General features: G+C 40.0%; 1 protein-coding gene across 10 annotated transcripts in view; it reads left to right on the top strand.

Moving 5' to 3' along the window:
- Positions 1–27,327, top strand: part of TNS3 (tensin 3) — a 350,809-nt gene that overhangs the window by 174,275 nt on the left and 149,207 nt on the right. For 9 of the 10 annotated variants that reach the window (XM_039523944.1, XM_039523943.1, XM_039523948.1 and 6 more), the window contains 5 exons: positions 11,019–11,071; positions 13,039–13,210; positions 16,921–16,971; positions 18,623–18,745; positions 22,147–22,211. In XM_039523944.1, coding sequence (XP_039379878.1) covers positions 11,019–11,071; positions 13,039–13,210; positions 16,921–16,971; positions 18,623–18,745; positions 22,147–22,211 — 464 coding nt within the window. The remainder of the gene's footprint in view (positions 1–11,018; positions 11,072–13,038; positions 13,211–16,920; positions 16,972–18,622; positions 18,746–22,146; positions 22,212–27,327) is intronic. The other variant, XM_039523942.1, reaches the window with a different exon arrangement.

Genomic DNA, 27,327 nt, shown 5'->3' with positions numbered 1-27,327 from the left:
CCCCTGCGGCAGCTCCCAGCCCTGCGGCGCCTCTCCCTGTGGCAGCTCCCCACCCCAGCTCACCTCCGCTCCGCCTTCTCCCCTGAGCACGCTGGTCCCGCTCCACTTCTCCCACCTCCCAGGCTTGTGGCGCCAATTAGCCATTTGGCGCAGCAAGCCTGGGAGGGGAGGAGAATTAGAGCGCACGCCCCCCCGTTACTTGCTGCAGGCAGTCCTCCCCTCACCCCCCTGCGCCTCAGCTCACCTCCACTCCACCGCCTCCCCTGAGCGTGCTTTTTGGCACCCCCAACCACTTGGCGCCCTAGGCGGCCACCTAGTTTGCCTAGTGGTTGCACCGGCCCTGAACTTACCTCATATCAATGGCTATTATAGCAAGCACCTAAGTCTGGCCAGCCATCCAGATTACTTGATTGTCTGAATGTTGTAACACTTGTTTTTATAAAAAAAGGAGATGCCATTTCATTTCTGTAGGCTAGATGTGTTACGGTGAAACTTCTTGATTTTGTTTTATTTAATTTTTTTAAATCTTGTTGTGATTGAATATGTATTTTAGGTCTGTGTTTTTTATATCATGCTTTCAAGGTACTTTCACTAGTTGTTAGGACAATATCAAAAACTGTTCCGTTCACCTGTGGTTCTTAGAGCTTGTTACCTCCCTGTCAGCTTACAAGAGAGGAGCACTTTATAATAATAATATTGAAATAATAAGAACTACCAAAAAAAGCAAGGGGCAGGCATGGGACCTTTATTTGTCCTGTCACTATTGTACTTGCAAATCTATCAAGGTACTTAGATGGCCTACATCGCTGTAATACCTGAACACCTCGCTCATGAATAGATTTTATCTTTAGAATCACCCCTATGAGGTAGGGACATACTATCCTCATTTAACAGATGGGGAACTGAGGCATGGGGTAGGTTAAGGGTCTTAAACAAAGTCCCACAGACAGGCTGTGGTTGAGCTGAGAACTGACCCCAGGTCTCCCTAGCGCCCTAACCACTAGACCAACGGTTCTCAAACTGTGGGTGAGAACCCCCAAGTAGGTCATGAACCCGTTTTAATGGGGTCACCAAGGCTAGTGTTAGACTTGCTGGGGCTGAAGCCCTTGGGTTTTGACTTTGGCCCTCCAGCCTGGAGTGGTGAGACTTGGACTTGGGCTTTGGCCTCTCCACCCAGGGCGGCAGGGCTAAGGCAGGCTCAGGCTTCTGCTCCCACTCCTGGGATCATGTAGTAATTTTTGTTATCAGAAGGGGGCCGTGGTGCAATGAAGTTTGAGAACCTTACACTAGACCATCCTTCCTGCCCAACTACTTCCCAGTAACCTTAGAAGAATACAAAGACCAGAGCATTTTGTATTAAATGTTTTATTTTGAAATTGCAAACTTGCCATTTGCCCAATTATGCCTGCCCTCTACAATATTAATAGACATGGTTTGACTACCATCCTCAAAAGTAGCCTCCCCTGGAAATGCATTTGCTGTTTAAAATAAATGTTTGCTTGTTCCTATAAATGGGAAACATTATTCAAAACTCTATGTACATTTTTCTATTTTTGTGAATCAAATTAAATAAACCTTTCAATGTAACTATTTGTTAAGTTTGGCAACTTAGTGATTCTAAAGACCATAACATATCTGTTCTAGAGATGTGGTGATGAGAAATATATAAAAGAAAATTTCATTTTGCATGTAAGGAATTCAGCTTTGAAGAACCAAACTCAGTATGTTCCCTGGGGTCTCAGCCTGCTCTTATTCACTGGCAAAACTGAGTCTCATCTGAATCCTAGACTACTCACTAAGGGCCTGATCCTGCAAAACTCACTGATTTCGCTGTGAGTTTTCTGCACTGAGACATTGCAGAATCAAGCTTTGAGAATATGCATTGTATTGTAAATAGTACAGAAAATTCATGGCTGTAAAATAATCATGAAATAAAAATCACCCGTGGCTCATCCTTCTTATTTAAACATGGACTTTGGATGTTTCTGCTTTCGGTTGTCATAGCTGTCGAGGCCCCTGATAGCAGCAAAAGCTTGCTGCTTACCTTTTTGTTGTTGTTTTTAAATTCCTGACAGAAAGTGCTTCAGCTCCAGTGCACTTTATGGATAGAAGACCTAACTGTACTGGGAACACTTACTGTTACAGTGAATGAGAAAACAAGACTTTTTTTTTTTACAGTTTTGTACAGAACCAAAATAAAAATGTACAGCCAAAGCAATAACTTGCTACTTACAGAAGAAATAGCTATAAATTCATGTTCTCCAGGAAGCCAGCTCCCAAAGAGTCATGTTAAGTGGTTTAAAAAAAAATTATTGCAGGAATAGATACAAAATTGACAGTGTTATCATGTATCTAGTAAGCAGAAAACTCTCCTTTTTTTCATTAGGGATAATTCTGAAACGAGGGAGACCAGAAGATTATTCAAAGTTTAGTCCTGACACAAGACATTTGAACATGTGTTGCTCTGTAGCTTCTGAAAGCCGCTGCTAACATAGAAAGTCACCATAATGGAACAGACTAGTAGTCATTGTAATTCATTGTCCTGTCTTACTCAGTAGCCTCCAGCGGTATGTACAAGCTACAGTATGATGTCATAGAAAGAGATAGAGAATTTCTTCCTGACCACGGTGATCAGCGTGGGCTTGGAAATACAAAGATTGTGACAATCTTTAGAATATTTTTTCTAACTAGTTCTATGACAGACTCTGTTCATATTCATATAAATGTCTAGTCAATTGTGGAGTTGTTTTTTGTTTGTTTTTTTGCCTCATAAAATCATGTGGCGGTGAATTCCATAGGTTAGTTATAAATTGTGTAAAATATCTTTAATTTTATATTTATTACCTTAAATGTGTTTTTTTTAAAGTATCTAGTCAGAATTCTAGGTGTTTATACCACCATTAAAAATATACAGAATTAAAGTATTTTTATCCAAAAATAGAAAGACCTTCCTTAATATGACCTAATTTCTCAAACATTGCTTATCTAATTAACCTCTCATACAAGAATAGTTTCCCCTCATTAAATTATTCCATATCCCTCATAGCACATCCCTTCAGCCAAAGTCCAGGAAAATAGTTGAGCCCTTTGACATGCCCTGAAGGTTAAGAGATCCAAGGTAGGTACAATCTTAGGGAGAGAATGCTGGAGTTAAGGACCCTTAACCAACACTGTCTAAGCCAGGCACAGTTCATGAATGTTCTATGCAAGCTTACTCATACAGTGCTCTCCAGACAGCTCAGTACTCGTCATTTTTGAATGCTAAGCTGCTTTTCAGCAGACATTTCTACACTGTGTGAGAGTTTAGTGCCAGAGCCTGCTGGGATGGGATGAGACCACCAAACTGTTTTTCATTTATGATCCAGTCTCCAGTGTTGCAAGCCTGGTGCATTAACACGTCTCACCCTAATTCATGTTTCTGACTTTGCGTGTTGCCCTAATGCTTAGTTTTACTTGGTCATCAGAAGCCATTAGACCAGCTCTTAATTGCACACTGGGCTTGATTTGTCAACTCTGTAGAGCCCTGCAACTGTGGATATATAATTTAAATCTGTGGAGATCTGCATCTGTGGACCATGTTTGCAGATCGCAGATGTGGATCCAAATTTTATTTCTAGAGCCCTGCAAATCTGCAGATATCTGCTTTGTAGCTGCGGACCATGTTTGTGGATTGCAGATCGGATAGAGACAAATTTTGTATCTGTGCAGGGCTCTACTTTAAAGGTTGGTGAAATGATTCAGATGAATTCACCCAGGGCAAAATTGATCCCTAAGAAAACTTTGTGGACTCGCATGGAGCTTCAGGACCGTTGAATGTGGCCTCTGAGGTAAGTAAGCATGCTAGAGGTGTAATTTGGATGGTGGTTCAATTCACTGCTACTGTAACTGTCATTCAAAACATCTGCTGGAGGCTGAGCAGAGTGGAGGCTGACGACAGGAAATAGGGCATGGTTTATTCAACTATAAGCCTTGATTGTTACTAGCCCAAGGCAGCTATAGAAAGAAAGTGCAGAAGACTAAGGGGCCCACTTACATTCTTGTATAGTCTACCTGTACCACAGACTGTAGTGTCAATGGGAAGCAGGCTCAACAAAGCCACCATTTCACAACACTCAGGTGTTGCCACAGAGTATTGACTCCATCTCTCTAACACACTAGCCATCATAGCTGTGCAAGCATACCATATGGCATACACTGCACTGGGTATGCACCCAGCACAGTTTACTTCTTCCAGAAAACTGCTGGGAGACACACTGTGACTCAGAGCTCCACAGTGCTTCCTGGGCTGTTCCTGGGACAGCACAAGTATGTGCTGCCTGTTGCTCACAGCAGGTCATAACGTGACAATCTAACCCACCCTCCCTGGCAGTTTTACCTTTTTGGGTAGCCTTATTCTCTGCTATTTTTCCCTCATGTTTTGTAAACTACTAGGCTGTGCTCTCCTGTGCTGCTGAATTAGACATATAGCCTGATTCTTTTCCTGAATAAAAAGAAGAATCTCCACAACAATGTAAGCCAGAAGTAACTTCAGTCAATACAAAACCATAGAGTAGAACTGTGTGCCTAATCTGAAAATGGAGAGAGGTATCTTTCATAAATTCTGTAGCTCCAGCAGCACCAACAGATTCACCTGGCTGGAACATAGCCGTGATGGCATATAGAATAGACTTCCATCTTCAGTGGGCCTGTGCATGTTTTCTTCCATTGGCAGGAGTCAGTATGAGAAGATTTAGGCTTCTTAAATACTTCAAAATTGCATCTTCCAAGCTCACTGTTTCCTTCAACTTCCACTCTGTAAACCTTCTTGAAAAGCGTACCGTCTTCTGTATGTATGACATGACTCCACTGTTGCAGTCATCTGAACTGGTGCAAGATTTCTGCTTGCTAGGATTGTCTGAGTATCAACTTATTTATGACAAAATCAAACCAAAGGATGTTAATAATATGCTGTAACTTTTGACATTGAAAACTGTTTCAGAAATCACAAGCAATGGATATATATCAAAGGCCAGATTCTTCTCAGCTTCAGTGTTTTCCATTTCAAATATGCAAGGAAATAACTTATTTAGGTGTTAAAATTTGTCCTAATCTTCCAAAAATTGCTTCTATGAATATGGACTATATATTAAAAGACATTTCCAAGGATGTGGAGAGGTGGCATCTCCTCCCTCTGTCATTTCTAGGGAGAATAGAAATAGCCAAAATTAACATCTACCCAAGAATGACCTACCCAATAGCCAAAATTAACATCTACCCAATAGCCTATTGCTTTTAAAGTTCTCTCCCTTGCTCTTTGCTAGAATAAATAGGCTTATCGTACGATTTTATGGGATAAAAAACAGTTTCGCTTGTCACACAAGATCCTTACAAATAGGGTTGCCAGATTTGTATTTATATTATCTAGCATTCCAAATGTGTCCTAATTTAAGATGGTTAAGAACATAAGAACGGCTGTACCGGGTCAGACCAGAGGTCCATCTAGCCCAGTATCCTGTCTACCGACAGTGGCCAATGCCGGGTGCCCCAGAGGGAGTGAACCTAACAGGCAATGATCAAGTGATCTTTCTCCTGCCATCCATCTCCATCCTCTGACAAACAGAGACTAGGGACACCATTCTTACCCATCCTAGCTAATAGCCATTTATGGACTTAACCACCATGAATTTATCCAGTTCTCTTTTATCAGTTCTCAAACTTTTGTAGTGGTGACCCCTTTCACTTAGCAAGCCTCTGAGTGTGACCCCCCCCTTATAAATTAAAAACACTTTTTTATATATTTAACATCATTATAAATGCTGCAGGCAAAGCAGGGTTTGGGGTGGAGGCTGACAGCTCGCGACTCCTCATGTAATAACCTTGCGACCCTTTGATGGGTCCCAACGCCCAGTTAGAGAACCCTTGACTTAGACCAATATCCTAGGCTCTGGGAACCTCCTGAATGATGGTGCACAGTCAGATTTCATAATAAGGCTACAGAGCATTTTCCTTTGTCTGTCCCAGCAGTGTTAACGTATCCCATTGTTTGCATTCAATGTCCAATGAAAATAGACTTACTGGTGGTCAGTCAAGCTCTGCACCTGTGGATTTGTCGGAGCCCTAACATTTACTGGGTGCTTTGTTGGTTTGATACTTTCCCACTGTGCAATGCTGAAGAAAATGGTTCTCCTCCAGTAGCTCTGTATACACACTGGCCTGGTTTGAGATAGAAACAAACTTTTCTAAACCATTTGGTTCCCTCTTTTCTGTTATATACCTTAAGAGGCTACCCACACCCTTAAGGAAAAAATCCAATCTTTGTACCTACAAGATGAAATACATTAAGATGATTATAGCTACTGATCTTACTAATTCTCTTCTTCAGGGGTGGCTCTAGGAATTTTGCCGGCCCAAGCACGGCAGGCAGGCTGCCTTCCGCGGCTTGCCTGCGGGAGGTCTGCCGAAGCCGCGGGACCAGCGGACCCTCCGCAGTCAAGCCGCCGCAAGCGGCCTGCCTGCCACCCTCGCGGCACCGGCAGAGCGCCCCCCGCGGCTTGCCGCCCCAAGCACGCCCTTGGCATGCTGGGGCCTGGAGCCGCCCCTGCTCTTCTTGTACCCCTATGTACCTGTGCATCAAGATCAAGGCAAACACCACATTTAAGACAGAAAAAGGATTAACAAAAATTAAAGATATAATATAAGATTATAGACTGGCCTCCCTCGATTACATGTGCAACAAATATCAGTTACTGCAGTCTCTCAGTTCCTTTTTTCAGAAGCTATGCTCAAGAATTCATGCAAGGGTAGGAAACAATTGGTCTGTTTCAACTCTCTCACCTCTAGAAGAACATATTAAGAAATATGGAAACAAAAGTCACTTTGTAGGAATTATTTATAGGTGGCTTAATACTTTGCATTACCCTCCCAATCTGAATCTCAGACAAAAATGGGAAAGAGAAGTTAACCTTACTATCACAACAGAAGCCTGGGAGGATATCTGACTTAATGTGAAAGATGCTTCAAGTTCTTTATCCTTGTGATTCTTCCAGAACAAGATAATAAACAGGTATTACTGGACTCCAGCATATTAAGGCTAGATTAGCAACACACAGTGAATGCTGGAAATGCAAACAGCCCTATGCCAACCTTTCACACATCCTCTATACGTGTCAAAAAATGCATGTGTTCTGGAATACCATATTCAGTGCTCTCTCAAAAACGTTCTGTTGCTATTTTTCCTTCTCCAACCTTGTGTATGTTGGTGATGCTGAATGAGTTGGTATTACCAGTTAACATTCAGAAATGGATTGCAGTAACTAATTTAGTGCACAGAAGTTATTTTGAGAAAATCTACAATTTCTCCCTCATACACAGATTGGCTTAGTGAACTCTCTACTACTGTATTAATGGAATCAATGACCTAGTCTAATAGAAATGCTTGGAAAAAATATGAAGATGTCTGTCATATATGAAACTCTTGCATAAGTTTGCAGTTTAGTGTATATATTAGTCCCCAGTACTCATAGGTTATGTTCTCACTTATTTATCTGTTTAGTCACTTCAACAATTGATGCCCTGCATGACCTTTATGGGTTCAGGTTTGTTTGTTCGTTTTTGGTTTGGTTTTTTTCCAGGTTTAACAAATAATAAACACTGAATTTTGTTATTTATAGGGTATTTCCATCTTAAGCATGTATTTATATAGGTTTTGTTTCATTGTGTTTATATTTTATATACAAACAATAAAAAGAAAGATTTTTTAAAAAGAAAGAAATCTGTTTAATAAGTTCAAGTGCTTTGTTTAATTGGCTGCTCAGTCCAGATTTGGTCAGAGGGTATAGTACAGCAGTGCTGGTTTTGCAGAACATCTGTTGTCAAGAAATCAGATTAGTAAGACATCCTTATCTACTTGGTGTCAGATTGTGTGGTCCATATTCCTACAAAACTTGACAAATCTGTGCATTTCATCAGTGTCTGAGCACAATAGCACATTTTCCAAGATGTATGCTTTGCCTGCCATACCATTTGATAAATATCTTGCCCTCGTGGTATTTTGAAATTCAGGATAGCTCTTGAGGTTCTGTATTACAGAGATTAATTTGTGAAATCCCAGGAAATAAGGTAGCCACAAAAATGTCTCAGAGTTGTGGAACAATGTATGCAGTGTGTCATAATATATTTAGCATATCAGACCGTAGGAAAAATAGAAACGTGAGGGAAAGGTTCATTGCTTGGCTCAGAAATGATTGTATCAGGGAATAATGCTGGAGGAAAAGATACGTTACAGGGCGTATAGGGATGTGGGGGTATTTCCCTGGCTCCTTGCCATCTTCAAACAAATCATTGACTATAAAGAGTCAACATGTAATGTACATGGTGACCTTGACATTGTAAATGGATAAGAGCAATTTATCACATGCTGTCCACCATATTAAAATGATGGAAAGTTTCACATGGTGAACTGAAATCTCTTTTGGAATCTCTGCCTGACAATTCAGGGGAATGTGGGGAGTTTTCACAATTTCTTATGTTTATGTATCCACCATGACAGCTTATACGGTATCACAATTCCTTATATTGTGCAATAAAACATGATACCCAGACCAAATTTAAGGACTTTAAAAGCTTTTGCTTTAAACAGAGAGTCAGTCAGATTAAAAAAAAATAAACTACATTATAGGTACTTGGAGAGAATTTTGCAAACTGCACTGAAAATGTACATATTAAGCAATTCCAGCTGTTAAATTATGGAAATTGGCACAAACTGCCAATACGGTGCATGCTGCAGAAAGGAATAAACTGCTTTTCAGCTTGATAGCATGCATGCAATTAAGTACAGATGTCCCTAATGGGATTTTTTGTTTGTTTGTTTGTTTTATTGTGAGAGCTATCTTAATGTCCAGTTTATATGCTACAAATAAGTGGAATAAAGTTTCATTGTATCACTTCCTTCTTAGCAAAGGAAACCCCATACAGAGAAATGAAACCATAACTAACTGACCATTCATATTTAAGTGAGACTAGCTATTACATTTACCAAAATTGGCAGAAACACTCAGTAAGGTGCTCAGTGTACATTCAGCTAATGTCTCCTCTACTTGAAAGACTGATTGCGGGCAGGGATTCTATTATTATGATTATTTATCATTTCCATATGGCAGCAGCCACTGTGTACTAGGCACTTTCAAAACACTCATTAATTGAGAATATCTGTGTTAAAAGGTCGATTCTGAAAGGGATTGAGAGCGGCCTGCAGTGCGCTAAACTGTCTCAGCTCTCACCACTGAAGATAGTGGAAAGTGTGAATGTTCAGTACATCACAGGTTGCATTCAGCATCTCAGAGAATCAGGTCCCAAGTGTCAATGTGTATGAGAGATACACAGTACGCTACTATTCAGACTTGTTTAAAATTCTTCAAAGCAGCTCATCACTAGGAATTCTGGAAAAGACACATGCCAGTTATGTATATTTGGGTGTGTGTTGGAAGTTACCTGCTTTTGTTATGTGATGCACTTGAACTGAGGAATGGTGTCTCAAAACTCTTTCTTTGTCTTTTTCTTCTATAAAAGATCCTACAGCCACAAACCCATCCTAGCATAAATCAATCTATTCACGAGTACTGGGCATACAAAAGTTATATTGGCTCAGGTGATCTGAATTCCCGTCTGTATCCTGACTCACAGGTTTATAGTGCACTCTTCTGTACTATACATGCAAATCAAAGGCAGGAGATCGGTGAGAAACCCCTGCTTTGTACATATTTATTAGTGATTCATATACTTTATCCCAAGCTCACATGCATATAAGGGCAGGACAAAGTCTGAACTGTTCCATATATTCTTATTTCATAATTATTGTATGTTAACAAATAATTTTTAACTTAGAAGTATAATTTGACACTTTAGTACCTAGTCAGTATAACTATTATATTATTACAAATGAAGGGGCCATCTCTCAAGGTGTGGATTTTCCTGCAAAGCAAATTTGATTAAGACCACTTTATTTTAAATTAATTTATACATATTACATGTATGTAACAATTATAAGGGAGTTATTCATAACATATTCCTCTTGCTCATATCATCCCTTCCATGAAACAATTGATAACAAGGAAATATCTTTGCAATCAATGGGCTCGTACCAAAACTGTGGCTCTAGCACCCCAGAAATAGAAATCCAAACTTCAAGTCTTTAAACTCCTCTAATCTTTCTGCAACAATTTAAGCCCTACCAGAGATTCTGAATGTGTAAGGCAAACAAGCCTTCATTTTCAGAGGGGAGCAACTTGTGTGAAGTAATAAGGGTTTGTGTAAGGATTATGACATGCCCTGGTAATGTTTAGTACATAGTACATTTCCGTTATGTTTGAAATTATGGTCAAAACAGGCTTCAAATCATATTATGACATATTTTGGCAATGGACTAGAAAGCGGGGTGGGGGGGGCAGCATTGTTTGATCCCATTATTACTGTAGTTTATCATTCTGGTGATGGAGGAGTATTGTGTGAATTTGTGGTTGGGTTGTCCAGGCAGATCTCTAAAGATAGATGCATTAACACTATGCAGCTCTTATGATTTAAATTCACCTTCCTCTGTGACTGTCATTGAGCACCATGTTCTGTAATGAAAATAAAGGCATCCAAAACAGGAATAAATTCATTTTGCTTCTATAGAAGGAAGATGTATTGGGAGTCCTCTTGTAAATCATTGCTGGGAAAGTAGGAGGAGCATGGTGATGCTGTACCATTTTTGAGGGCCTCATAATAGTTTAAGTATCATTTTGGTTGAAGCCATACAAGATGCACTTAGCCCTTTGTGCTGGGATTTTCAAAGGATCATAAGGCGACTAAGCACCTGAATTCCAATTTCGAATTTCAATGGGATTTCCCATTTGCAAGTGAGATTTGTTTATTACAAAAGAATTTTCTTATTTTTTTCATAGCGGGAAACTTCATTTTGTGAAATTAAAAAGTAGCCATGTTGATTTTGTTGTACCACGGAAATTACTGAGCTGATCACTCTGTTGGTTTGTTTGTTTCAGACTTCCGGCAGTTTTTCAAAAAGCTCATCTTTCTGTTGTGACAAAGTATCACAGTAAGTATTTCTTTAATGGTTTTGCTGTATTATCGCACAAAACTGTTGTGCTGTTTTTAATTGCTCCTATGCATTGCATCTTTGGCAGGTTAAAGTCATATTTAAAGACATTCCAGTTGTTGCCTATGAAAGGCATAGGCCATAACATTTTCTTGTTAAGATTGTAGAGTGATCTTTTACTGGACATATGCAAAATACCAGATACGCTGAGTATTTTCCTACAGGTAAAACTACCACAAGTCACCTTAAGCACCGTATTGTTCTCATTTATCTTTCATGCTGCTTCTTCAATACAACTTTAATTACACAGATCTAAAGGCAGATTGTTTTCTTTAAGGGTAAAATTCACCCTTTACAGAGGGCCCAAGTGGGAGTTAAGTTCTGCATAGACTTTGTCCTGGGCCTTTGCACAGGGATGTCTTTCACCAAAAGTAAAGTTGACAGACTGACAGCACAGAATTTGTTTATCCAGACCAGGTTACTCACAGGTCTGCAGTCCAAGATTATATCCCACTCTGCTAGTGTGCCTCAATCCAATCCAGTAAAGGCACCCACCCTAAGGCCAGCAAATACTCAGCCTAGTATTTGCATCACAGTAGCATTTAAAATGTGCTAGGCACTTTACAGACTTAGGAAGAGCTGTCCCAGAAAGCTTATTGACTGAAATGCTGCCAAGAAAAATAAATAAATATATAATTGGAGACATACCAATCTCCTAGAACTGGAAGGGACTTTGAAAGGTCATCAAGTCCAGTCTCCTGCCTTCACTAGCAGGACCAATTTTTGGCCTAGAGCTCTAAGTGGCCCCCTTAAGGATTGAACTCATAACCCTGGGTTTAGCAGGCCAATGCTCAAACCACTGAGCTATCCCTCCCCCCAAGAAGGGTGCCCTTTTGTGGTGGTAGGTTTGATAGTGTGGGCACCTGTTCGCTTGGGCTGAATACTGGTAGGGAGCTAGGAACTCCTGACTTCTAGTCCTCCTTCTTCCCCCTGACTTGCAGTGTGGCCTTGAGCAAGTCTATAGGTAAAAGAGGGTTAATGATATTCATCTCTGTTCTTCACGAGCATGTGAAGAGGATTAATGTGTTGAAGATGTAAATCTCTAAACAAGTCCTAAGTATCATTTAGCTGCAGCTGCTAACTAGTCATTATATGGCAACAACCCTTTTCATGATTAACCTGGGCCAAAGCAGTGAGGAGAAGGAAAGGCTATTTTAACCGTTTTACATACTCTTTACTATGGTTCTTTCTGGTCCATGTTCAAAGTAAACAAATGGCAAGAACAAAACAACTGTAACTCCAGTGCTTTTTCTGTAGCCTGTTTGGACATGGCATTCAAAAAGGGTGCCTCTAACTCTATTCATTAGAAACATGTGGATCGTTTCCTATGAGTGGTTTATGACAGTGAAGAAGTACTTGTAGGCCAAACTACTGGAGAGACGAAACCTAATTCTGACTTCATTTACTCTCTCGAAGTTAAAGCAGTTTCTAAACTCATATCTGTATAACTTAGGGCAGATTTAATCATGTTGTATACATGAGTGATTTTAGAGACCACTTAAAGACAGTGTTTGTGATGCCCCAAAGAAAGAGCGAGAGATTATTGCAGCCATGAGTCTCTGTATGTCTGTAACACCTGGATTTTCTCCTGTTGGAGATAGAATAAATTCAATTGTATTCATTCTTCTACCTTTCCATAACACTGCATATATATGCCTGGGATTTTATAGGTGACACAGTAATGAACTCTCTTTTGGCCAGCTGCCAGTTGCTTAAAGACCTGAATAAATTTTGTTTTATAAGCTGTTTATGAACCGCAATTTCTATGAAAATATCAGGAACTATAAATACTGACTGATTCCCTAGTATGAGTCCAGGATAAAATTTCTGCTAATTAACTTTCTATTTTCTTGTCACACTCACCCTTCTCCCCTGCTCCTCAAACTGCCACATTGGATTCTTCGCAGAAGTGCAGACTTTGATCACATTATGGAGGAGGGCTATGAACTTGACCTGACTTACATCACTGAGCGGATCATTGCTGTATCCTTCCCTGCCAGCTGTTCAGAGGAAACATATGTGCACAACCTGCAAGATGTAACCCGAATGCTCAAATCCAAACATGGAGATAATTACCTGGTAAGTGCAGATTAATCCTGTTTGGATATGCTATGTGTAATTCAGTTTTACCCCTATTTGCTGTACAATGGCTGATCTGATATCCTTAATAACAGAGCCCAATATAGGCTCACTTACACCAATGTAAATTGGATGTAACTCCACCAAAGCCTATCTAGTTCACATTTACACCAGTGCAAGTGACAGCTGCCCAGCATTCTACATTCAGTCAGACAAGGAAACAGATGCAAGCCACCTTCTTGTTGACGGCAAGGCAGTATACTCATTGAGCATCATGTTCATTTGCAACAGAAAGAGTGTAGGGATAGTTCTCACTGAGTAAAACTCATTCTTACAGGATCCAGATGCCTCACTATGGAATGCATTTTTCTAGCAGCTGCAACTTGGGTTCTGATGATCTCTGACCCCTCCCCCTGCCCCTTTTGACTGGCTCCACTATTGATTGTGAAACAGCACATAAAGGTTGCTGTTAGTGTGTTTTGTCTCTTTCATTGACTTGATTTAGATGCATTTTTTCCCCATTACTTATTTTCTATTAAAAAATATAAGGTCCCGGACAAACCTCTAATGGGTTCCACATGCATGATCTTTTATGATGACCAAAACTGTTATTCTCTCATGCTGTGTGTGTTTTCTGCTTAGCACATTTAAACCCTGTGGTATCACTGTCTCTCTCTTTGTGCTTATAAATCAGGGCCAAAATCTCTGCTGTTAATTGAAGTTATTTTTAGTTGACATGTGTAAACTATTAGAATAAATCCACAACTTCAGGAGGGTAAAATTACTGCAGCAGCTAGCTTTCATTGTTAGTCCATCCCAAGAACGCCAGCCCTCTGCATTCATTCACTCACACCACATTTATTTATCCCAACTGCATTGTATAGCAATGATTGGACTCAGGCTGTGCTTGCAGTACTACCAATTCTGAACCTTTGGTCACATCAACTTTCCTGTAAGACAACCAGGGGTCTCTCTGACACAAAATTGTAATGCTTTGAAAAGCATTTCACCTAAGTCAATGTTTCAAAGTCAGCCCAGATCAACTGTCATTGTCATGTGATGCTGTATTTTGATATATGTGAAATAGGCTGGTGGTCTTGGTCCAGCTATCTAACTCTTATTAGATGTGTTCACATCACAAAAAAAATCCCACTGTTACATTTATACTAATTCCATTTTGTGTTAGGAAAGGGCCATAACCTCTCCATAGCTAAGGTTGCCAACAATTACCCATTGGTTTAGGCTTACTATAACTTTGGCTTGGGAAATGTATTGGTTTGGTTGGAAAATTGCCAGATTTCCTCTGGAAATAAAGGAAAATGTATTTGCAAAGTCTGAAGAAAATTTGGCAACCCATTTTGCAGTTATAGTCCATTATAAAATTACCACTTTTGTCTAAGGTTTCTTTGTCTCCCTCTGTTTCGAAAATGGCTTTTTTGAACCCCTTCAAATTTTCTATATTGTTTAATATCCTTGAAAATTTGCATTCAAGCTATGGCACCAATCCAGCAAAACACTTAAGTGTGTGAATAGTCCCAGTGAAGTCATGGAGGGCACTAATGTGCTTAAAGTTAAACACATGCGTAAGCACATTCTTGTATCATAGAATCATAGAGTTAAAAGGGACCACAAACGTCATCTAATCTACCCCCCCGCCAAGATGCAGGATTTGTTGTGTCTAAACCATCCAAGACAGATGGTAACAGAGCCTGTATGCATAGAAATGTAAGCAAAGTAGTTTTGAGCCCAGTCTTCCTCCCTTTTATTTCTTTATGAGTTATTGGCTCCATTCTGCTGTCATTAGTGCCAATGGGAATTTTTGGCCATTAATGTCAATGGGGGCCAGGATGGAGTATTGTATGTTTGCATGAGCAAGTTGTCCTCTATTCAGTTGTTGCATATTGGAAAGAATAGGGAAGGTCCTTCTATAGTTAACAGTTACAGCCCTCTTTCTTTAGCTCAAGTAGCAGAGACTTGTGTCTTGGAGATCAAAGACCGGGGTTTTAGTCCCAGCTCTGCACATCTGTAATTATTATGGTGAGCTGATAGCGTCTCCTTAGCTAAGGCTGATTTGGCCCCTACTTTGTATCCATAAAATTTGTTCCAAAATGGTTAAAAAAATAAAGTACTTTTTTAAAATTAAAAGAGTTCAAAAATGGCACTTTTAAAATTTCTGTGAAGTGTCTTTTTGTGTGCCCCCCTTTGTCAGCTCAATGAAATCACCTGATATCACAAAATTCCAAACATAAGTAGATTTTCGTAACTATCCCCCAGCAACCTCAATGATATTTTCAAATTCACGTACAGTGGTCTGGTACAGTCCCATGACAATACGTTTTTATAAACACTAATAGATTTGACAGGTTGATGCAACAAGGATGTTTCAAAGGCAGAAATAATAAAATGTGTAAGAAATTGCCATTATTTGAAAACTAGACATGAATCAGGAATCACTGGATCTAGGGAGAAAAGAAAGAACCAATAGAAAGGGTGTCTTATATTGACAGCCTTGTCAGCAATGAATCTTCTCAGTGACCAAAGAAACAATATTGGGCTGATGTATTGCTTGTACATAGTGCAATTACACTGACAATTTCTTTCCACAACAAGTACTTATCTATCACATCCTTAAAATACCCAAGCTCTTAAAAGCCAGGAAAATGAATAGTTAAGGGATCATAAATCTTATACTTCCTACAAAATAAAAAAAATCATATCAAGTACAAAGAAATGCAGATTTCATCATAACAAAAGAACCACAGTCCTGACCCTAAATAAGTGCTATTTTTCATCAGTAATTTCAAAATATAAATACAACACACAATCCTTCAGAAGAAAAGAACATTATATATGTATCATTAGTGACACATTCATTAATGCACATGCATACATTATTTCATAGTATATAAGCAAAGTTTTACACTTATTCTATTAAAGTGCACATTGTTATTAATAGTTTTATTATTTATGTATGTTATACTCCCTAAAAAGTGCTAGGCACTGTACCAACACATAGGAACAGCATAATTCTCAAGAAAACAACGATTTTAGGTTCTTAATCACTATCAACTGGTACATAAATTGAACTAGTTTTAAACTTAACAGTTTCTCTTACGTGAAAATATTTTGATATTGAAATAAAGGTAAGAAAAATATATGGCCAAGATTTCCACTTACTTTAATGAGATCTCTTTGGGTGCTCAGTATTTTTGAAAGTCAAGGCACTTAAGTGCCTAAAAATGGACTTAGGAAACTGTCTTTAGGCACCCATTTTTTTTAAAATCTTGGTCAATTCTTTAAGACCAACCAATCAAACAAACAAAAAAATAACCCACAATGTAGGAATCAGAGAAACTCTTGTAGTATAATAAGATTGCTAAGCATAAGGCCTAATACTATATATAATTTTACAGTATATATAATGACTATAATAAATTTAAAAATTTTAATTGTTACATATTGTAGGCATTTCCTCACCATATGTAGTTTCCCATTATACTTTCCTGAATTTACTATGGGAAATACCCCAAATACTGCAAATGCTAAACCTATCTAACTTCAGCTAATAATTTGGTTATCTTAAGTGACTGAAAAATCTGAAGGCCCTCCCCTGTCATTTAACTTTCTTATAACATATTTTGGATACAGTGATTTACCACAAAAGAAATTAAACATCAAGATCTCATACTTTTTTTTTTCTTCTTGAACAGGTGTTAAACATTTCTGAAAAAAGATATGACCTTACCAAGCTTAACCCAAAGGTACTGGTTTTGATCATAACATACCTCACTTGCTAGACTTAATTACATGAGCTTTCAAACTATACAAGCTTTGATGTACACAATGAAATGACAATTTTAGGAAGAGTTTAGAAAACCAAAGACTCCTCCCCTTTAATTTTGAGTGTTGTGACTTCTTGCATGTCAGGGCTATGCTTTACAAAGTTGGTTCCATTGTTTTCTTTGGCTTTGCACATAAGACCTTGATCCAAAGTCCATTGAAGTCAATGAAAAGATTCCCATTGATTTCTGTGGTTTTAATGTCAGGTCTACATTATGTGTGTGCCCATGGAATATTTATGGCCACATAATGCTCCTTTGCTATGTAAACCTTAATGTACTGAAAATGATGAACTCACAGTTCAACATAACCTCATGTTTTGTGGATTTGCCTTCCTCTCTTCACAATTGCATCTGTGAACAATGGCAATGTGGAGAACAAACGTTGTTGGCATTTTCTTTGTTCTTCCTCATAGCCCCTCACCCCCCATTTTTATCCTCATTTGTTATGACATTTTCTTTGGAGTGAGATGGTAGGTGTAAGGGGTTGACTATATGTCTGAGACTTGAGCTCATTCCCATGTTTAAGAACTATGGCAGGTTCAACAGCCAAACTTTCAACTTTCAACAGCCACCCTTGGCCCATACCATCACAGACCTACAGTCACAGCAGCAACATTGTTTGGACCTAGCAGGGGTTCAGATTACTGCTGAGAAAACATAGTTAAGACATTTGAAGTCTGATCTTTTAACACACAGGCAGTTTTTATCACATGTTAATGAATGCGTAGGATTTAGTTGGCTTACTATTTTTGGAATTTGAACAAGATAAATACACAGATAATGATGAGAAGTTGACCAAAAGAAAACTAGTTCCTTTAAAGGCAGGAAATACAGGTTATTAATAGAGCTGGGAAGGAAACAGTTTTCCTATCCCAGGAAATTTTAAGATTTTGAAATTTTTTCCTATCCCAAATCAAGATGAAAAGTCTGACACTTTCACAAACCAACCCCCTCCTCCTCACCCCTCCACCACCAAAAAAAAAAGTTTGGATTAATCAAAACATTTTGTTTCAATAATTTCTAAAGACTTCTATTTTGACCTTTTATTTTATTTTATTTTTACTATGAACGTGAATTTCCAAATGAAAACTAATTTTGAACCAAAAAAACTCCAGAACTTTTGTTTAGAAAATGTTGAAGTGGGACATTTTGACAATTGTTTTATTTTTTTCAATGGGAAATTTCACAAAGCCAACCCTTTCCTACACAGAGTTTGTTTTGATTAATCAAAATATATTTTGGAAAAAAAATCTCAGTCAGCTGTAGTGTTGAATAAAATTTGTTAATACTTGCATGGAAAGCTCATGTATGCTAATAATAATAATTATTACTATTATTTATCTCTCCTCCCCCTGCTGTTTTGGGAGGTCTGTAAAGATGTTTTGCTTATATGACAAAAAGACATTTTAAATAATAAAATATCACCATGGTTCTGTGAAGCACAGATTTTTCTGTTAGAAAATAGAAGGAACCTTTACCATCATAGCACATTTTGGCATAGGATTGTATATGGTAATAATTTAAAGAGTACCTTGTAAATGGAAAATGAAGTGGTTTTGCTTGATTCCAGATTATGGATGTGGGTTGGCCTGACCTTCATGCACCTCCCCTTGATAAGATGTGCACCATCTGCAAGGCTATGGAATCATGGTTGAACAGCGACCCTCAGCATGTGGTGGTGATCCATTGCAGAGTAAGAGTGTATTTATGACGTTCAATTTTTTATACTTTATCATAACAAGAAAAGTTATAATTAACAGTTTTGCAGCCATTTTAATATTGAAAACATAATGAGCTAGATGCTTAGCTGATATAAAGGGACCTAAAGCCATTAACTATGCTGAGTTAGACCAGCCACTGCTCTGGCCTGATAAATCCAGGCTTGTGTGCTTAGAAGTAATATATAGTGAGGTATATACATCAAAGCGGAACACCACTGCTGAGTGTATTTAGTCCATCTCCTTGTCAAACTTTTGAGGATCCTCTTATAATATATGACATTCATTTACTTTAGTGGACTCTGAGGACACACAGCACCTCAGAGAATCACCATTAATCAATTGAATCAAGGCACTAAGAGAACAAACATTAGATATCCAAATCTCTACGTAGTTGCCTAAAGTGGGCATTTGATCACCTAAATGCACATCTGACTCTCCATCTCTGGGATTTAGGGACCTAGTTTAGATGCCCAAGTTGAAAAGCGGGCACTTTGTTGTTGAATATATCATACAGCAATTACAACGGATAACATTATTCATTCCATTTGGACTAGAATAATATTGTATAGACATGTGGATATATTCACAAAAGGATTTAGGCACCTAACTGCCACTTTAGGTGCCTAAATCCCAGAATCAGGCCCCACTGACATTCACAAAACTTCACTTAGCTTCTGCTGAAAGGTGAACTAAACTTGCTCGGTGCCTAGATTTGTGCTCACCCAGAGAAAGTTCACAGCTAAGAATCCCAGGAAGAAGGAGGCATCTGCCTGCAGCCTGGATTTTGGCACGGAACTCCCTGAGGGGCCAGGGCTTAGCACACACCCCTCTTGTCGGCATCTCTCATTGGCTAATTTAGGCTGAGAACTGCCCAGCATGTTGGCTTCTGTGAATCCCATTGATTTTCTGGGCTCCTAAAAGTTAGATGTCTTGACACTCAGTATCTCAACACTTAAATTTTGTTGTGAATCTATCCCATACTGCCATTGTAGCCAGTGAAAAATTAGGGCACTCAGGACTGACCGGGCTCTGACAGGTCCTAACTAACTGCATAATTGTAATACTCTAATGTGCTATTACTGTTGTGTAATGTTTTCCCTTCTCAGTATTTGTTCACTGAGAAGAGAAATAAAGATAAAGTAAATAATCCTGAGATCAGAAGTGAGTTGGGAAGTTTGTTGATGGCACTCGAGGCAAATACATCTAGAGTCTTACTGGCTTTGCAGTGCTGGTATTCATTGACAGTAAATTAATCAGATATGGAACCTGATCTTGCTTCAATTGAAATCATTGGAAAACTCCCACTGATATTTCCTCCCAGTCCCATAGTTGATAGCATATGGGCAAACTTTGTGCCTGTGTGGAGTCCCATTGATTTCCTGTCATTTGCAGGAATGGAGCCTTAAATGGGGCCTGTAACAGGGTGGGTTGCTCCAGTAAATGAAGTAGGTCTAGCTCCCCTGTGCCAAGACAAGTGCTCCCATTTGGCCAAGAAAGAGGACGGGGCAGTACCTGGGGCCTATGAAGGACCAGAATCTGAGAGCGTGAGATGTGATGAATTGAGGCTGCTAGGGAGGCAGAGATTGGCAGGAGATGAGAGCTGCCAGAGCCTGAAGGTGCTTCCTAGGGGAAGGCTAAAGGCAGGAGAGCAAGAGTGGTTTAACAGCTGTCTGCTCCAAGCCAGCAAGCCAGGGCTGGAGGACTGAAGGAAGTGGTGGCAACAGCGGCAGAGGAGGATTGCCTACTGGCTTGAACAGCGATCGGGATGGGGAATAGAGTGATGCTCCCCTGGTGAGGGTGATCTCTCAGAAGAGAGGCTGTGGGGGTTCCTGCTGTGATGATTGGGGTTAAACTCCAGCTCAGAGGGCTGGGGTGGCTGTCCTGGCAGAGGATCTGAAGAGGACTGATGAGGAGCCTAGCTGTGGTATGGAGAGAATCATGTCATGAGATTTTAAGGACTATATGCACTGGGGTGATAAATAGACTGTTTTGGATTATTTGCACAATGTTTTTGTAGTAAACCAGCCCCAAAGAAGGATATTATTGAGGCAAGAGAGCTTTATGGGGAGTCCTTGGGTTACCTGAAAGGGAAACCGAGGCAGGCACATGTCGTGCTGCAGCCTGCTGCAGAAGGGTGCTACAGACAGGGCTGTCTGATGACAGCACCATAGTGAGGAAGAGACACAGGAAATGATATCTTCACTACACTGGACTCATTTTTACATAGATACTTTTCTGAACACAGCTACACCAGAAGTAAAAAGCAAAATGTCCCAATGAGTATTTGTTATAAATTCCTCTAAAATAACTGTTGATGAATTTCTTCCCTGGGATCTTAAAAGCTTCCCACCACCATCCTTCCTGGATATAGCCAAAATGTGTTGGCTGAATAATCTGGAAGCATGTTAAAACTAGCCAGAATGACTGATCAGTAATTTGTACTGTACATATGTCATGTAAACTATTTAATAAGATTTCGAAACACTATGAAAATACTCCATAAAGACTAAGCGGTAGTTATTATAAATCACAGGTGTCAGAAAAAAATTGCTGATACTTGTCAGAATTCATAGTTTATAGCACATTATGCCAGAAATTTCAAAGTTGCCTAGGCTTGTCTTGGATGAGCCCAAAACAAAAAGTGATAGAATGTTATTGCTGCTGTTCATAGTTTTCTTTATTTTAATTTATAGCTTTGTCCTGGTATACACGCCAAATACCATCTATAACAAATGCATTCTATGTAAGAGGTAGTAAAAAAAGAAAGGGAAATAAAACAACTGATTCGTGAGCTTTAGTTCAGGAATCTTTTTTTTAGAGTAAAACTGGAAAAAAAATGAATCCACTAATTTCTGATTTCAAAGTAAATATAAAAAATCCTGAATTTCAAAAAAAATAAAAATAAAAAAGTCCTGCTTGGCTGGCCCACGGCTTATCTGGGCTCTCTGCTCTTAACATGCTACTGGTCAATCAGGAGCTGAGTGGGACTTTTAAAGAGCACCAGAGCAGTTTGGGTACCAATGCTTACTGAGTTTCAGTAGGAGTGGGGTACCCAACACCCAAGTCTCACTCGGTATCTTCAATGTGGCAAGTCAACCAGCTTGCAACTAAAAGGTCTTTAAAAGCCACTGACCATCATTATCCTCCACCACTGCAACAAAGGACAGACCTGAGCTCCTATAGTCACCAGAACTGCCAAAGTAATATGCAAATATTGTTGTTTGCAACTTAGCATAGGACCTGAGTGAAGCAGCATTCCATCATGTGCACAATGGATGGTACTGATGTTTTTTTTTTCTTTCAGCAAAGTCCCACATATGGTGCTATGTAAATATTAAATAATGGAAACTATGGTTTCTTTTTTTTCCTACAGGGTGGAAAAGGAAGGATAGGAGTAGTGATATCATCCTATATGCACTTCACCAATGTTTCTGCCAGGTAAGAGATGAACAATGCAAATGAATTACTGTGTTTATATATCTTTAAAGGCTGGGGGAAAACCATAAAAGTTTCCCCTTCATTTCAGTAACCAATGGTTGCCCGATTGTCACCCATGTCACTTTCAATCAGATGGTGCTGAAGTGTCTCAAAATTATTCATGATGGATGAGAGTCTGTTACAAGCCTTCCTTCTATAAATTCTAAAAAAATTAATGGCATTTCTTTGGACTAGGACCAGATTCTTCCACTTTTACTCATTTAACTAGTACCTTACTCCATGAGTAATCCCCATTTGAATCTGCCTATCCATATTATGGACTTACATGGCTACCATTACTGTAATATCTAAGCATCTCACAGTCTTTAATGGTCTTATCATCGCATCAACTCTGTGAGGTAGGGAAGTGCTATTATCCCTATTTTACAGATAGGAGACTGAGGCACAGAGAGACTAAGTGACTTTCCCCGGGGTCACACAGAATGTTTGTGGTAACGCAGGATTCTCACAGGCCCGGCTAGTGTTCTAACCACTGGACTACCTTTCCTCTTACTGGAGTTACTTCTGGAATAGGTGCTACTCACTATGAATAAAGTTATCAGAACCTGGACCTAATATTCACACCAGAGCAGGGATCCCCAAACTCTTCCAAAGTGCAGAGCACATCTTAATAAAGAGGTTATCTCAAGAACCACATCTCATCACCTCTCATTAAGAAGGAACATGCATCTACCAGAGCAAAGGACTAGGAGTCAAGAATCCTAGGTTCTGTTCCTGGTTCTGCCAGTGATTTGCAGTGTGAGCTTGGTATTTGTGAAATTCTGGTTGTCTGTTTAAAAAAAAATGAAATTTGGTAAATACTATCTAAAGAATAGAACACACACATTTTCTACTTCTGCCTTTCAATCAAAATTGGCCAGATTCTTGTCTTTAAATTTGTAAAAGTAATTCACAGGGACCATAACTCGAGCAGCATTTCAGTGGCACAATTTTGGATTTAAATCAGTCTGGCAAAGATTAGAATCTAGCCCCAGCACTGCAAGTTATCTGTTCAATTTGTGGAAAATGGATGAAATCCCGACTCCACTGAAGTCAATGGAAAAACTCGCATTGGCTCCACTGGAGCCATGATTTGACCTAATATATTTCCCATTAACCTGGTCCACAGATAAATAACCCAGTATGACTAGGAAATGCCACTACTTACATTGTGTACAATGGTATACTTTAGAAAATGAAGTAATACAGTTGTTTCTGGAGTAACTAATCTTCAGAACAAGGATTACCAACACTTCACCTATCTTAATCCTGTGAGACAAAAGAGTTGTCATGAGGATACTGCAGTGCTGTGTTCTGATCTCTGTGTTGTGATATTACACCAAATTATTATGGCATCTCCTCAAGAAACCACAAAGTAGTGTCCTGACACAACAACACGGCATCTTGATGCAATGGTGTGATGTCCTGGCGTAACAGTTGATGTTGCTTTCTCCCCAAAGTAAATTCAGGATTCTTCCAACTCGGTTGCAGGATCTGAGACTGCAAACTTTCCTATGAATTTTAGGATACATGGCAACTCCCACACAAATCTTGCTTCTTGTATATTTAATTAGGGGGAGGGAAAGAGCTCTAGGAAGTCCCTAGTCATCTCTAGGTTGTCAATATTGTACATATGTCAACAGGTCCAAGCTGTGTGAGAAATCCTTAGCACTGGTGACAAATGGCATATTTGGGGGAATGTTTTTTTGGGGGCTTCCTCATTTTTTTTTAATTTTGTTCTGATTTTACTCATAAAACAAATATGCTAGTTTCTTATTGCTCTACTCACTTGGTCTCTTTACTGCTATACAATAGTAATTTGATGCTGTTGATATTGGGGGTGACAATTTAGCGTTCTTTACTCTTTAAATGGTGTTTCAGGAAACAAATTAGAGCAGTGGTTCTCAGCAGGGGGGCCGTGGGGCCCCACGGCTAAAACTCAAAGCCTGAGCCACAGCATCTCCCACGGGGCTGAAGCCAGGATCTGTGGGGTTGTAGCCCCGAGCCCCAGTGCTCTCCATGGGGCAGAAGCACTGAGTCCATGGGCAGAGTTTGGAGGCACGAGGATGTTGTCCGCCCCCTCCTCCCCACTGAAAACTACACTGCAAGAACATGGCAGTCCTGGGGCAACTCCACACACCTTGACCCCTTCCACCTCCTTCTCTCCCTGCCCCCTGGCCCGGTCAGAGGTGGGAAGCCAGAGCCGGGCAGTACAGGACAGCTGCTGCTCTGGCTGGTGCCATGGAGCAGGCAGTAGTGGCGTTCCCTCATCTCCTGCTGGTGCAGGGGGTTGAAGCTGCTTCTCTGCTCCCAGCCCCCTTTGCTCCCACAGCTGGTAAAAGCTGCCTGGGTGGGGGGCCTTTGCCTCATGGCTGGCAGAGCCCTCGGGGAACAGGGACCACAGGGGAGCCCTCTTGGCACACAGCCCCTAGCTACCTCTCTCCCTGCATCCTGAGCTACCCCCCTCCCTGCACTGAGCTATCCTCTCCCTGCATCCTGAGCTACCCCCCTCCCTGCACTGAGCTATCCTCTCCCTGCATCCTGAGCTACCCCCTCCCTGCACTGAGCTATCCTCTCCCTGCATCCTGAGCTACCCCCTCCCTGCACTGAGCTATCCTCTCCCTGCATCCTGAGCTACCCCCCTGCCCGCACACAGCCTCAGCTACCTCCTCCCTGCACCCTGAGCTGTTTTCAAACTTTGTGAGCTGAGTCCCCCACCTTTGAGTTATAATTTTTGGTTGCATACACACCTGCATACAACCAGACAGGCGGGTGGCATGCTGAGGTGAGTTGGGGGATGGAGGTGGCACTCCCTCCATGGACCCCACCATGCAGAGCTGGCTCAAGCCCTGCTGGCCCCTGCCCACCCAAAATAGAAGTCAAATTACATCTATGACCGAGTCCCCTCACCACCACCACGACCCTGGCCCAGACCCCAGAATATGCCTCAGCTAGGGGAAGAAACATTATCCATAATTTTCCTGAAGTGTTTGTCTAAGTGAAAACAAAAAAAAGTTCTGTGACAACATTTGTATGGTTGCCATGCCTTTGTTGTCTGGGTCATGAATGCCCAGTTTTCTAATTCAAGAAAGATTACATGCAGCCATATTTAATTGGGGTAAACCATGCTCTCTTTAATAGATGTTAAGCTTTGTTCTTCCAGATAAGGATAAATAATCCTTTGCAAAATGAGAGTTTGATGCTCATATCCCTGGTGGCATGACTAGTGAGGATGTATAATGCAAAACACACTGAACATCTGTCTTGCCAATTAAGATGAATTTGAAATGTGAAGGACAATTGCATTTGTATTTATCTATCACTTTAAATAAGTAGCACGTAGTGGGGAGAACACAGCAACTAGTCATTTTTTTAAATGATCATGTATGTGATTCAGCAGTAGATAGCCATGGAAGGAACAGATTTCTTCCACAAGCCTCTAAATCACTTAGTCCGTATTGTACCATCAGTTTTTAAGCAGATCTCCCTAATGAAAGGAATAGAAATTTTACATAAAATTTGATGGAACAATATGTACAGCCTTTTTAACAAAGAATAAAAAGAGAGTTCAGTGTTATTCAGGTTGTCTTATAATATGCCATAAAATTTGGCCTTGTTAACACTGGTTCTCCACTTGTAAGGTAACTCCCTTCTCTTCATGTGTCATTATATTTATGCCTGTATCTTTATTTCACTCTATGCATCTGAAGAACTGAGGTTTTTTACCCACGAAAGCTTATGCCCAAATAAATCTGTTAGTCTTTAAGGTGCCACTGGACTCCTCATTGTTTTTATGCCATAAATGGTGATTTGTGTGTGTGTGTGTATGCACATTAATATAATGTCATTTAATACCTCTTACCCCAAAGCATTTGACACTATGCACATAGAGCAGCAATGAAATGCAATCACCTCCTTGGTGGAGGGCAACAAATCAACTAGTACCCAGTGGCAGGGAGTAGGGAAGGAGGTGAAAATGTTGTGTAGTCCTGCCATGGGATCTTTAATATCAATGAAGAGAAGACAGAACCTGATCCAACATTCATTGAAGGCAATTGGGGGTTCCTTAGTTTTTAAAGTCTTCTATGACAGGGCTAAGCCAACTCTGATGGGATTTTAACTTGTGGTTCCATGGGGTCTAGTCATTTCAGACCTTATACATGGATGTTAATTAGCATCAGTTACCAGATCCATTTACTCTCATATGATGATTATGCTTTTGTCCCATATACAGCAAAAGGATCACAACTTGATACTTGGGATCAAATAATTAGGAACGGTCTCCCTCATTTGGGGGCTGGGATCGTCATGGCTTTCTGTCTGATACTTGAGGACCCCATTTTTTCTGTGCTCTTCTGCCTTCTCTTCCCATATGTCCAATATCCACATTAGAGCCACTCTCATCTTAAACAAAAATAAAACCAAACTCCTTTCACAGCCTACCATTGTTGCTCCATAATCATCTACGGGGGTTCATGGTTGACTGGCACAACGCACTTCTTTCCCAAGGCCTGATTGTTCTGCTTCTGTAGCACACCCTCCTCTGGTAAACCAGATAGCAAGAAACCAGGACTGAGTAAATCTTTAGAGTAATTTCATGTCCGTTAGTTCAGTCAGAACTCTGTTGTTTTGTTTTTCTTTTTCTCTCTTCAGTATTATCTGTTGTAGGTTTTGGGACATAATATTAAAGAGGGAATACAGGTACCCTCCTATGCAGCCCACAGAGAAAGCTGTATTGATGGGGCTAAAAGCAAATTGTGGCAAGTTGTTCATTGCGGGCGTGGCTAAATCTATTGCATTGTGAATGTTGCATATTCATGTAAGAAATGCAAAATCCTGATAATTAAACATGAGAAGTAGGTGCTTTGTCTCAGGGAGGAAACTGCCTTTGGAGTGGAATTAAAAGGTGGCAGTGGAAAAACTATCCCAACTTGACCTGTGAGCAGGTGGATTGGCAATTACTGAAGTCATTTTGTAGTAGTTTGGCACATTTCAAGCAGTAAACCGCTGCATTTCCAAGATAATCCTTTGATGAAGTGGGGATTGTTGGCAATGATTTTTATGATTCTTATGTGTG

Source organism: Mauremys reevesii, linkage group 2 (assembly GCF_016161935.1).
Source record: "Mauremys reevesii isolate NIE-2019 linkage group 2, ASM1616193v1, whole genome shotgun sequence".
Lineage (NCBI taxonomy): Eukaryota > Metazoa > Chordata > Testudines > Geoemydidae > Mauremys > Mauremys reevesii.
The sequence above is the reverse complement of the archived record's forward strand: the minus strand, read 5'-3'. Positions and strand labels throughout refer to the sequence as shown.